General features: G+C 34.0%; 1 protein-coding gene across 1 annotated transcript in view; it reads right to left on the bottom strand.

Annotated features, from left to right (window-relative positions):
- The window catches only part of Cnbd1 (cyclic nucleotide binding domain containing 1), a 251231-nt gene that overhangs the window by 55717 nt on the left and 181228 nt on the right, over positions 1-14286 (bottom strand). The window contains exons 9-10 of the mRNA XM_057791198.1: positions 4260-4369; positions 2092-2248 (exon numbers count right to left, since the gene is read on the bottom strand). Of these exons, the coding sequence (XP_057647181.1) occupies positions 2092-2248; positions 4260-4369 (267 nt within the window). The remainder of the gene's footprint in view (positions 1-2091; positions 2249-4259; positions 4370-14286) is intronic.

The raw sequence follows: 14286 nt of genomic DNA, 5'->3' as shown, positions 1-14286 counted from the left end.
TTCCATGCACAAACTTATATACAGACAAAGTGAAAATTAAAGTTCATTTTTCACATGTAAATATTCTCCTTTCATTAAAACCAGTCATGCATTATTTTGCTGAAAGAATTTTACTTTTTTAAAGCTCCTAATCCTCTTAAAATAAAACATAAAATGCTTAGAGTGTAGAAATATAAATATATTCTGGAATAATGTAATGTTTCCTTATGAATTTTGGAAAAATATAGTTCTTATCATAATTCTCCCTAGGGACTAATGAATCAAGTAAATAGTATGACAGTAGCCTTGTGAAATCATTAGTAAAATAAATGAACTATAGAATAAATTTTAGAAGATGAATAGCGTGCACACCTACAATTTAATCTTTATATTATACCATTTATTTAAATATGTATGGAGCTGCCAGGTGGCAAAGGAAACTCTAATACAAGCTTGAAAGAAACACATTCCTGTGTTTGATGATTAATTTTAGGTATGAATTTGACTGAGCTAAGGAATTCTCAGATATATGGGGAAAAAGTCTTTCCAGGTATGTATATAAGGATGTCTCTAAAAGTGATTAGTATCTGAATGAAAAGACTGAGAAAGGAAGGCTCATAGTCAGGAGTATTAACAGCTAAAATTCAATTATCTAATATATGAGTAGAGCTACAAAGACATATGAAGGGTGAATTCTCTCTGCTGCATCTCTAATTTCTATCTCCATTGTTATCTGGGACATATTTTCACACATAATGCAAACATATTCTCAGACATTCTTACCCCAGAACTTATTAAATCTTCCTACTACATGTACACACACACACACACACACACACACACACACATTTTCTGATATTTAGTCCCACAGACTGGGACCAAAACCACTTTTGCCAACAGCTTCCCTTATTCTCAGGCCTCAGTCTTTGGAATGAACAAGAATGAATTGTTGGTCCCACCTGAACACCTTCCCAGAGAATCTTCTTTACATATATAAATATTCAGTTGGTTCTGCTTTTCTGGTGAACTCTGAATGCTAGTAATATATGAAATCTTTATTTACATAAAGGAACCCTATGTATTCATGTATACCAGCAATGCTGTTAGTGGATGGAAAAGTATGTCATATATAAAGTGAAAGAAATGTTATTTTAGTTGGTAGTTAGTATATGATATTAAGTCATCTTTAACTTCCAGGGAATTGTATTTGAATGGCAAGGAAAGGAAAAAAATAGCAAATACTACTTCAAAACCATGCCTTTTAAAAACAGATGCCTGAAATTAGATTAAATTTTCATTTTGAATAAGATTATAGCAAGGACAGCCTGCATATTCTCCAGGAGAAGTATAAACGCTCAAATTTGAGTTCCAAGCATTCTGTCCCATTGAGTTTGTTTAAGAAAACCATTCATCTATATTAATGTCTAGAAATGTTCCCTATTTTATTATGTAATTAGTATGTGACATTCTCTAGTTTTAATGTATGAAGAATGACTTTCATGATTTAACCACTATTCATTTCTGCTTATATTCAATTCTATGACTTAATTTGTGATGAAATCATTATTCTTTTAATACTAGAACCCTAAAGTGACATAAAAGACTTAAGTATTGCAAATATAGGTGTTTGTATGTGCATGCATGTATATGCATGTGTTTTACATGCAGTTGTGCAAGTATGTGCACGTATCTATGCATCTGTGTATGCTTATATGCATTTGTATGTGCATGTACATATGTGTGTTTGATCTTTTAAACATTAAGTATTGCTTATATTTGACTTTATTCAAAAACTTAACAGAAACACCTTAAATATGGAAATAAAAAATCCTTGTAAAATCAGGACTGCTACATTTACCAGTACCTTCTGAATTATCAAGATCACTAATTTCAACTTATTCTTTTAAAACATGAATAATACAACCTTAAAGTAACGAATCTGAATCAGAATAATATAAGTGGCATCTCTCTGTTTGTCTATCAGCTGTCTTGTGTATCTCATACCTCTGTTACATATATCCACACTCACTTGTATATCTTGTCAGTTAAAAACCCCTACCCTTTCCAAAACTCCATATATTTGGTTACACAACAGTTATATGGCATTTTTGCATTTACCAAGAATATCCTTATCTTCGATAATCGTCATCTCAACTTCTCCTCCAGTAATAATTGTACATGTGAAAGGATCTTGAAGAAGAATGCTGATCTCACCAAAGGATTGCTTCTCCTTAAGTTTACCCATATACACAAGTTTTTTAACTTTTTTCTGCAAAAGATACAGACAATAGAGTTTTAATAAAATTATTCATGCAACCAATATTGTCAGGAAGTTAGTTCTTTAAATCATCTAACTAAAAGATATTAGCAATAAAGTTTATTGAAATCAGAGAAAACATTTACATTTTATTTTATTAATTATTTTATTCATTTTATATTAAAGGTATGATGCAGTCAAGAAAAACAGTATGTGCATGATAGCTGACAACACTATCATTTAGTTATGTATCTATTATGTTATTTTAATGTTTATTTATTCAGGGTATGTCTGAGATGATGATGATGATGATGATGATTTGATTTATGATAATGATGATGATAATGATGATTATGTTGATATATGATGATGATATGCATGTAGAGGCCTGAAAACAACTTACAGGTTTCAGTTCTCTCCTTTCACTCTGTGGGCCAAAGATCAAAGTTTGTCAGGCTGAAAGGCAAACCCCTTTATCAACTGAGCCATCTCACTACCCTGTTTCATTTTTGAATACAATAAGTTGTCTGAGAAATGTTGAAATGGTTGAAGTTTCCAAAGGCCCTAGAATACTACTTTGTGATCAGAGTGAAATTTAACCATATTTTGTGAACTACCAATTGTGATAAACCTTAACCTCAGTTTGGAGACACTGTTACGGGAGTAACTGAGAAGACGGGGTTGAAACACTGTAATGGCTGTAAGTGACCGATTAATTGAAATAGGAACTATCTCTTGTCTTTTATTTTTCTTTTATTATCTGTACATGTTTGCTCTCAGGTACTTGTACACACTATAAGTATTCTTTCCATAAGCCATATTCATATTCCAACTATTATATGTTTTCTTAGTAACAATAGTAATTTTAATTCAATGATCTAGTAATTTATTTCACATCAGGGGTCCTGTGGAGAAGACTTTCCTGCAGTTTCAGTCCAGGTTATTCTGAAAAGAATGATGACATCTCTTCTGGAAGACCTAATGATGATCAGGTTACAGTAAACAATGGAAAACAATTTTCCCCAGGGCAGGTGTGTGACAGGCACTTGAACAAAAATAAAGTCTTTTTTTTTTCCTTTTTTCTTTTTCTTTTTTGGTTGTTTTTGAGACAGGGTTTCTCTGTAGCTTGGGAGCCTGTCCTGGAACAAGCTCCTGTAGACTAGGCTTGTCTTGAACTCAAAGAGATCCACCTGCCTCTGCCTCCTGAGTACTGGGATTAAAGGTGTGCACCACCACCTTCTGGCCAGGACAAAGTCTTGTAAGTGTTTTTAAGTCAAAATCATAACAGCTTGAATATTTGCCATTTCTGCAATTGGTAAATCTTTACCATAACTAAGGAGTCATAGCATAAGCCAGTTTACATATTTAACTGAATCATTTAAAATGCTATCAGAGAAATAATTGCTCCTTCTTTTTCTAGTATATGACTCTTTCTGTGCCTGGTTAAGGGCAGTGAAATGAATACACGGTACTCTTTGGAGTTTGACGTCCTCACACTACTTGTGGTGAGATTAATACAACATACACTTATCGTGGGTTCTGTTTCACTCTGTGTGGTTGACCACTATCTAAATACAATACAATGTCTCCATTGAGTCATGGACATTTAGATTGCTTCTAGTTCAGGAATGATGAGGATTAATATGAGTCTTTAGGTAGATAGGTAATATTTATAGGGAAAAGTGAATTGTGTGGTGAAGTTTATCATACCCCTTCTGTTCTGTTGTGGCTACTTACTATGGTTTTAAAATCCATTTCCCTGACAATGAAGATTAAGGACCTTATATTGTGGTTATTGGTCGTTTCACAATTTATAAATCAACATATCTTGCTCCATATGTTTCATTCCTGAATCTTACAGTTTAGTGCACAAAAAAAAACAAATAAAAATTCCCCGAATAATTCAGCTGTTATTTTCTTAAATAAAATAGGACAATTTTCAATATGCATGAGAAATGCTACCCAACATCCTTTATTCACTAGAGTAATTAATTATTAAATCAACAAATAAGTTGAAACTCACCATTTTGTTTAATCGTAGACTCATGAGACCCACAACATTTCTATAAATGTTACAATATCCAGAATTAATAAAACCCACAAATGAAATGACAGTTCCACTTTCCACTAACACTGAAAATGAGAGATAAAGGAAGGGAGATACAATTAATTACAATTAAGCTACATAAAAATCGTTTTGTGTATTCTGACAAGAAAAATTATCCTACTTGACTCAATAGCTCTTTATGGTAATTTTCTAAATAGACGCCACTTTACAGATACAACATTATGTAAAGTGAAATTTTAAAAATGTGTCTGGTGTGCATAACTATATACCCCTCTAGAAATAATCGCTGGCAATGCTTTGCCAGGAATGCAATCATGTGCTACTATTAGCTAATAGAGATGAAGGGGAGTCTTGAGAAGCACCCATCTGCAGAAAATGCTGAATTCGATGTTAAAACTATTTCTAGGTGCTGGAGAGATGACTCAGCAATTAAGAGAGTGTACCGCTTCTCCCAGAGGTCTGAGTTTGGTTCTCAGTACCCTTATCAGGCTGATATCAAACACCTGGAACGGAAGCTCCAGGGAAAACTAATGGCTCTGATCACCTCGGGCACTTGCTCTTAACTGTGTGCACACATGCACATGCAGAGAGGTAATAATAATAGCAAATCTTTGAAAAATATGTCTAATGTGTCAGATTTAAAACTTCCAGAGATTTAAATAGTGAGTTCCACAAAAAGTTAACTATTGACTCTCCAGACCCTCCCTATTTTTTCAGCTGGAACAAGCAACTTTCTGAATATATTAGCAGTTTCAAGCAAAGGTTTTTGGGGTATACTGGCCAATCATAAAGCATGTTCGACTTGTTCCTATGTGTTCTTAAACAAAGTACATTACTTTTCTGAACTGTGGCTTTGGCCTGCTTAGAATTCTCTGCATGTTCTTTGTATGACTTTAGATGAGCAAGTGGGGGAGGAGAGGCAGAAAGAGTGTGTTTTTCAAACCCAGAGATTTCTTCAAAGTACTTTCTTCAATGGTTTCTTTCTTCAAAGCTCCTCCTCTCTCTCTCTTGTGTATTTATGGTATTTTTAGGGGACTGGCATTCAGAGTTATATTACACTATACTTTGCTGATCTTGTTGCTCCTGCTTTTGAGGATCTGATCTTTATAGAATTTATGTTTGTTTTTCTTTTTCATTTTAACTTTCAGAATTGCTTTCTAATATGAAATTTAATTTCCCCTGTGATTGATGCTTTCTTTAGTAAATATATGAAATACACTTAGCTATATATGCTAGAGAGGAAATACTATATATGAATTTGTTATTACTTCTGTGAATTTTGAACCTTGGGCTTTCTAAATATACCAACTGTATCTAGAATCTTAATTTAAAAATCACTGAAGGATAAAACAGGACCATAAGCAAGTCAGTATAATTCAAAACTATAAACATGTACCTCAAATACTACAAGCCATAAGGATACAAAATGCTATATGTAATTATTTAAGTATTAAATTATATCAAAGTGCATTGGATAAGGATGTATATGTTCTCATAAGATTGGCAATATTAGTTGATTATAACAGTCAATTTTTAGTATTTATTTTTAATTTTGAAATTTTATCTCACCTGTAGATAGACTGCCCCAATACCCACCCCCATCTACAGAACCCTGAAAACTACTAGTCCCATCCTGTCCCTAAACTTGCCTACCCTTCTGCAACCTCAGTAGATCTCTGAAACACTGCTTCCATTAATACAGAGATGACTAAGAGGTGAGGGAGCAGCCACCTGGTAGGACACCCCACTGTCTAGGACCTCCATAGTGGGGCAACTCCCCAGCACCACCCCCAACTGCCTTGGCTTCTCTAGCCATCCAGCAGGAGAGTTTCCTGAAGGTAGGCCTCCCCAATACCCACCCCATCCACGGGATCCTGTAAGCTATTAGTTCCATCTCACCTCCAAACTCGCCAATCCTTCTGCAACCTCAATGGAACTCTGAACCACTGCTTACTATAATACAGAGAGGACCAAGAGGTGAGTGACCAGCCAACTGGCAGGACACCCCATTCTCCAGGCCCTCCATAGTGGGGCAAAACCATGGGCCCCTCAATCACCTGCCTTAGTGAGCAAGAGAGTTTCAAGGGAGAGGATCAAGAGAAAGGGCCAAGAGATCAACTTTAAAGCACAAGCTGTGACTGTACAGAATGGACCAAGAGAGCAAACCAGGAGAGAAAGCAAACTAAGAGGGACCTCAGTGGCTCCCTGAGACACAAACATTGAGAGTACAGAGCAGACCAAGACCAGTTCCCAAAGGCTCAGACAACCACTGCAAGGATTGGACCAAGACGCAAAGACACTGCCATCATCAATTGAAGGAAAAGATGAGTAGATGACAATGCAAGAATTCATCAAAAAACCTAAAAAGCAACATGGGAACACTGGAATCCAGCTATCACACAACCTGAAGACTTGATCAAGTTAACCTAGAAGAAGCATGATGTGGGATTTCCCTCTGTATGCGGTGGTTATCATTGATAAATAAAAGAACTGCTTTGAACCTATAGCAGAGCAACACCACTTTGGGGGCATATAAACTTAAGATGCTCAACCATACTACAAAGACATATGTACAACTATGTTCATAGCAGCATTATTTGTAATAGAACCTGGAAACAACCTAGATGTCGTTCAACTGAAGAATGGATAAAGAAAGTATGGCACATTTGCACATTAGAGTACTACTAAGTGTTAAAAAAAATATGACATCTTGAATTTTGCATTCAAATAGATGTAACTAAAAAGCACCATCCTGAGTGAGGCAACCCAGGTTCACAAAGGTGAATATGGTATGTACTCACTCATATGTGGATACTAGCTATAAACATAGGATATTGAGCCTATAGTTCATGATCTTAGAGAAGATAAGTAACAAAGTGAACCCTAAGAAAAACATATGTAGATCGACCTGGAAAGACAAAATAGACAAGATCATCAGACAAAATTGGGATCATAGGGGTGGGGAGAGAAGAGAGGGTAGAAGGGGAAGAGGAAGGGAGAAGGGGAGGGGTGGGGAGAACTTGAGGGAATGGGATAGTCAAGATGAAGGAAGGACAAAGATGAGAGAAAGGAAAGAAAAATCTTGATTGAGGGAGCCATTATGGGGATAGCAAGAAACCTGGCTCTGGAAAATTCCCAGGAATCTACAAGGGTGACCCCAGTTAAGACCCTAAACAGTAGAGAGGGTACCCGAACAGTTTTTGCCCTGTAGTTAGACTGATTAATATTTTAAGTATCACCATGGAACCTTCATCCAGCAACTGATGGAAACAGAGGCAGAGACCCTCATCAGAACACTGGACTGAGCTCCCAAAATCCAGTTGAAGACTGGGAGGAATGAGAATATGAACAAAGAGGTCAAGACCATGATATGGGTTCACTAACTGAAACAGTTTACCTGAGCTAATGGAAGATAACCAACTCCAGCTGGACTGGGAAGGAACAAGCATAGGACCAAACTAGGCCCTCTGAATGTGGTTGACAGTGGCATGGCTGGGGCAGACTGAGGGGCACCAGGATTTATCCCTACTGCTTGTACTAGCTTTTTGGGAACCTATTCTCTTTGGACAGATACCTTGCTCAGCCTAGATAAAGTAGGGAGGGTTTTGAACCATCCACAAAGCAATGTGTGTTACCCTCTCTGAAGAGTGGATGGGCAGTAGGGGTGCAGGAGTAAGTGAAAGGAATGGGAGGAGGGGAGTGAGTGGGAACTTGGATTGGGTTTGTGTAATGAAAAAATATAATTTGTTTTCTTTTTAAAAAATAAATAAAATAAAGCAATAAAAAATAAAATAAAATAAAATAAAATTCATTAAAAAAATAAAAATAAAATAAAATCCATCTCTTTCCCATTTTTGCATGATTTTACTTTTGGAATGCATAAAACATCTTTTCACTTGTACAAAGATGATTTACCTCATTGTTTTTGTTGACTCTCATCTGTCATTCTATAATGTTCCATAATTAACAAATTCCCTTTTTAATGGATACTTAAGATGATTAATATTGTAAAATATAGTGCAACAAAATTATTACATCAAAATTTTATACAAAGTCTGAATATATTAATATCATGCTTTAGAAAGATTTATCCAGTACATAGATTTTACTCTGCTTCATTTTTGCCAAATTAACCTTGAAACATCTTACACTAATTATTTCATCATTCTAAACTACAAAAATTATTTTCTTACTTTGACAACATTGTGTTATGAATGTATTAACACTGTATTAATTATTTATTAAAATGAAATTTTAATATTGGAACTCTTTTGTTTGCTTTCTCTTTGGGAGTTGCCTTTCCTTTCTCTTATTCTAAGTGTATCACTTAGTAACTTTTCTGAATGTTTATTTTCGTCTCATATTTGTGTCCAATTTACTTTAGCTTTGTAACTTTCAACTTTTATTCTTCATTTGGTAAGGCTATCTTTTTATAATTGTAACTCTTGATAATATAGGAAACAATTTATCAGATTGATGTTTATGTATTGTTACTTAATTCATGGTAATTAGTATACAAAACAATGGATTCCATTTTGACATTTTTATAGACAATATTTCATGTAGTTAAATATAAGACATAAATAGATTTAATCTACATGGGTAATAGAAATAGACAAGATCTCCTGAGTAAATTGGGAGCATGGGAACCTTGGGAGAGCGTTGAGGGGAAGGGGAGAGGAGGGGAGCGAAACAGAGAAAAATGTAGAGCTCAATAAAAATCAATAAAAATTCCATGCCAAAAACATGAAAAAACAATTTTAACTTGTATTCTAGAAAAATAGGTGGCTAAACATTAGAAATATCAAGTTGATGTTACCATATAATCTTGTTTTTCCTAATTTATTGAAAACTATTAATTTTAATAAGTTACTTTAAAAGTTTACTGACAAGAACATAAAGACATGTATGTTGGATCTCCCTCAGAAGAATCAACAAACTAATCCTGATTTCCTCAAAGACCACATCACTCAGGATGCTGAACGACCAACCAGGGAAGTTGCTAAGTGGCAATAAACGCTGGTTCCTTCATAATTGAAGAAAACTTGTTAGTTTGTGTGTATCTGATTTCTTTTCTTTAGAACTATATTTTAAATATTTTAGAAATATATGGGCAAATGAAAGACCAAGGTACTTTTTATAACTGTTTAGCATGCAATCAGAATCATTCCATATAATGTTTGAATAATTACCATTAATGTTTCAACATCAGTCATGCATTCTGTGATGGAAGCACAAAATTGATTAATATTTTATTTTTATTGTAAATATTCTCTAGATAAACTTTAGCGATATTTTCTAGGATAATAGTTGCCAAACAAATCTAAGATTAATATTAAGGCAGGCTGTGCCCAAAGAGGCAAATTCTGTATCACTGTGCCCTTTCTAAAATAGAAGCTGAGTAAATGCTATTTTAATGCAGAAGTTTGCCAAGGGTTTTTAGTAAAGAATGACTTAGTGTTAAAACAAACATCATAGAAGCCGACTTTTTAGAGAAACATGGCTATGCATTAAATAATGAAATTAAAAATTAAAACTAAAAGAAAGCCACTTGAGATATTTAAATGCTATAACTATACTCTTTGATCCAAAGCATGCAATATCTAATTTTTTAAAGAAATACAAACACAGCAGCACCAAACTTTTTAAAATTCCTATAAGACTGAGAACCTAAAGAGAATGAAAGGGAAAATCAGGTCTTTGACCTGCCTATCCTCTATTTATCGAAAACTTGTCATGTTTCAACAAAGTATTTTATGTAATTTTATCTGAAATTTCTAAATATTCTCAAATGCTGCTTTTATCCACCAAAAATACCCCAAACAACATTATCTTTTAAGCTTGAAAACTGGCACAAGGGAAAATGGGTAAATTAATTGCGTGTGTAAGACTTAATGCATGCAAAAGTGCACAAAAATGAACAAGAACAATGAAGATGAAAGAAAAAGAAAATGGATTGTCACTGGAGAATTTTTATTTCCTCTTTTGGTGGATAAAGCCAGCATCTACTACATTTCAGAGCATTTTAAATTCTATTTTATAACAGACATTTAGCCTGAAAGCTCTGAGAAAACATGTTTGAATCCTAAACGTACAGCAATGCCACTGATGCAGAAGTGCAGTATTCGCAGCGAAAGAGCTTACCCCGTGACTCATCATGTCATCTGACCATCAGAGCACAGAAACGATGCATAGAGGAACTGTGCACACTGCTCTGAGTCCATTCATAAAAAAACATTGCAGCCATGGAGCAAAGAACCATTTTATTAAAAAGAAAATTTTATCTTAGGGATTTTTATCTTAATGCCCTCATTCAGTGCTTTGAGAACAAAGAAAATAAGAAGAGAGTAACTTGCATTTGAAATATGGTAGCTCCCAGATATCACTGAAAGCAATACTAATGATTGTAGATAGAGGTGTAGACTGAAGACAGGGACAGAGGTAGAGACAAAGATTTCTTACTGCTTTCGTAAGTCTATGGTGGCCTACAAAACAAAAGAGAGAGAGAGATAAAACAATTCTTGTAAAAGTAATCTTGAGTAGAATCCATCCAGACCTCCCAGAAGTACTCAGAGGGATTATGTTTCCTACTGCCATATAAAAACAATTATATAAGCTCCATAAACCCTGCTCCTCTGCAAAGTTTAGAACATTTGTTAAAGGTGAAACTTCCTAACACACAGCTGGTAGTTGTAGTTCAAATGTTAGGGACCTGCAAATGACAGAACTGATGCAGATTAGAGCTGGACAAAAACAGAGATGGGTTGGGTCCAACAGGGAGCAGTCACAAAGGAGAAGGAGCATATTCAACCTAAATGAGGGACGATCCTGTTCACTTCTGAATTATGCTACATGAACACCCTAAAGAAGACCTTTTTTCATGTCAGAATCACACGTGCACAAGGCATGTACATTTTGTTGTCTGCATCCTTTTAAAAAAAAATACTCTTTGGCAGTCTAGAGTTTCAAGAAGGTATTTATCACTGAAGAGTGATAATTCTGTCCCTGCCAGAATGAATTGTTAAGAGCAGATTTTAACTCAAGCACAGCCAGATAAACATACCATAATTTTCCTGGAACAACCAGGATTTACACTGTGTTATCTGGCTGTGAAGACCAAATAGCTGCATCTGCCATGACTAGGGAGGACTGAAGATAGTAAGAGAAAATATAATCCAGGTTACTATTGAATCAGGCATCTTTGAGGATGATTGCCTGAAATTCCAAGTTACATGAATCAACAGCAAGTCATAAACTTATACATTCCTTCTGCCCCTCACAAATGCATAGATGCCTAGTAAGACTTTTAAACCTAGAATCTATAATGCCTTTGTGGACGATCTACTTACTAATAGGTTGGTAATAGAATCAAATAATAGAGTAAGGGTAAGGACTCAAAGAGGTTCTGCTTGAAATTTTATAGTTGTTGCTTCAAAGTTAATGGTATAATTATTTCTACAGATGCAAATGTCTTGTTGCTTAGAATAATATTGCATTTATATTCACATATTTTGGTGACTGAAAATGAGGAAACAGACTGGAATTTAATTTATTTTTAAACATGTTCTCCTTTAATGCAGGCTGACTAGAACTCTCAACATAACTGCCACTGACTGACCTTTCGTTTCTTATATTCTTGTCTCTAGAGCTCAGATATCGAGGTTCCAGGAGTGCACAATTACACTTGACAATTTCATTTCTTAAATTCAGAGAAATTTAACTTTATATTTAAATATCAAAATATACAATGTTAATAGTTAATTGCACTAGTAGAAAATATAGTCTTCCATGAAAAAAGGTTAATAAAGATTATTTGTGGCAATAGATGCTTAAAGGTAAAGGTAAGTGGTTTGTCCTAAGAAAAGCTTCAGTAGTCATCTGTTAAGATGCAAGGAATAGTCTGGTGTCACTTAAGGCCTCTGACCACATGAGCATTCCATTCTTAGAAGGCAGTAAATGCATGCTATTTGTATCCAAGGGACAAGAAGTAACAAAATAAATATTTTACTCATTTTAATTTAATTTCTATCTAGAAGATATATTTTTAAGATCAACAGCATTTCCTTTTAATCTTACATAACTGGTTAGCATTCTGTTCACCTCTCTTATAATAACTAAAGTGAAAGGAATAAATCCAGAGTGAGAAATAAACCATGCAGTTTTTACAAATTCTATCTAGATTTTATCCAGCATTCTGAATACATCTTTTGTCATACTGAAAAATAAACTCAGAACAAATTCCACAGCTTCATTATATATGATTTTATTGTTATTCTATAGTTTCTGTAACAATAAAACTAAACAAACATATCAAATACAAAAGCTTACAATCTTGAGTTCCAGATCCCAAAAGCCTAAAGTTAACAATAAGTCCTGACCCACAGTCAGTTTGATGCTGGGAGTCATCAATCCATTTTCTCTGTTAACAGCTGTAGATGTGACAGAATTTGTCTTTCGACCTTATAGGTCTGGTCTCTGCCTGCTTCCCTCCTCTGATTATATCTCTAGCAAATATTTCTGTGTAATTTTTCTTTTCAGATATGTGTCATGACACATATGACCCACCAAAAAACTCAGGATAAGTTTTCTTGGGAACATACTTTGCCTTGTAAAGTAGGAACTGGTCATTTGGAAAATAAGGTAAAAATTCATATTTATTTAATGTTGTTTATATAGCATAGTTATGAAGCTGTTTCTGTGCCTATCACAATAGTAAAAAGAATATAAGGACCAAAGATCCCTCAAATAAAGAAAATTATATACTAATAAAATTGATAAACAGAAACATAAACATTTGCAATAAATTACTTTAAAGTGGAATTTATGAATACATCAGAAAGATTATCTAACATGATCAAGTTGACATCATCTAATTAGTCAATAAAGTAACCTTTCACATAAACTAACTCAAAGACAGAAGCAACATGATCAATTTATTAGATGCAGAAAATATGTTTGATAAAAGTCAACATTTATTCATGAAAAGGTCCTGGAGGCTTTTCCCTACATGACCAAGGCAATACGTAGGAAATGTAGAGTCCTCCTCATCCTAAGCAGAGAAAAGCTCAAAGTGTTTCCACTAAATTGGAATTAAACAATAGGACAAGTGACAGATATAAAGGGGATACAAAAAAGAAAAGGGTCTTTGTTTGCAAATAATATATTCTATAAAAAAACCCTAAAGACTCCACCAGAAAAATTTTATACTTGATAAATATACACAATGAAACATCAGAAAAATTACACAAAACTTAGTAGCTTACCTATATTAAAATGACAAACATACCGAGAAGGAAATCAAGAAAATAATAACATTCAAAATAGTCATTTAAAAATGTTAATAAATCTAAGGAAGTACTTATACACTGAAAATTTTAAGAACCTGAGGAAAAAAAATTTTAAAAAAATGAAGATAGCAGAAGATGGAAAGACCTGCCATGCCCACTGATTGGTAGAATTAAAATTTTGAAAACTGTCATACCGCTGAAAGTAATCTAAAAATTCATCATAAAAATTCCAATAAAATTCTTCACAAATTTGAAAAAATGAAAGCAATCTTAAATTTTAATATGGAAACAATTTGGGATAGCCCAAACAACTATTAGCAATAACAAAATCATTGCAAGTATTGCCATCTAAAACTTCAAGATATACTATAGAGCTATGACAATAAAAACTGTATGATATCAACATAAATATAGGCTTTGTTAAGTGGAAAATAATTGAGGACCCACACTCTTACAGCAACCTGATTTTTGACAAAATATATATTGAAGAAAAGTTAGCATCTTTAATATATGGCGCTGTTTAAATTGGGTAAATACATGCAGAAAAATGCCAGTCTTTCTGGACTTGGGCTATTTCACTCAGAATGGTTATTTTCTGCTCCATAAATTTATCTACATGTTATATAATTTCATTTTTCTTTATACCTCAGGAACACTTCATTGTGCCGAATACTATCTAAACATGTCACATTTTC

Source organism: Chionomys nivalis, chromosome 16 (assembly GCF_950005125.1).
Source record: "Chionomys nivalis chromosome 16, mChiNiv1.1, whole genome shotgun sequence".
NCBI classification, from domain to species: Eukaryota; Metazoa; Chordata; class Mammalia; order Rodentia; family Cricetidae; genus Chionomys; species Chionomys nivalis.
The sequence above is the reverse complement of the archived record's forward strand: the minus strand, read 5'-3'. Positions and strand labels throughout refer to the sequence as shown.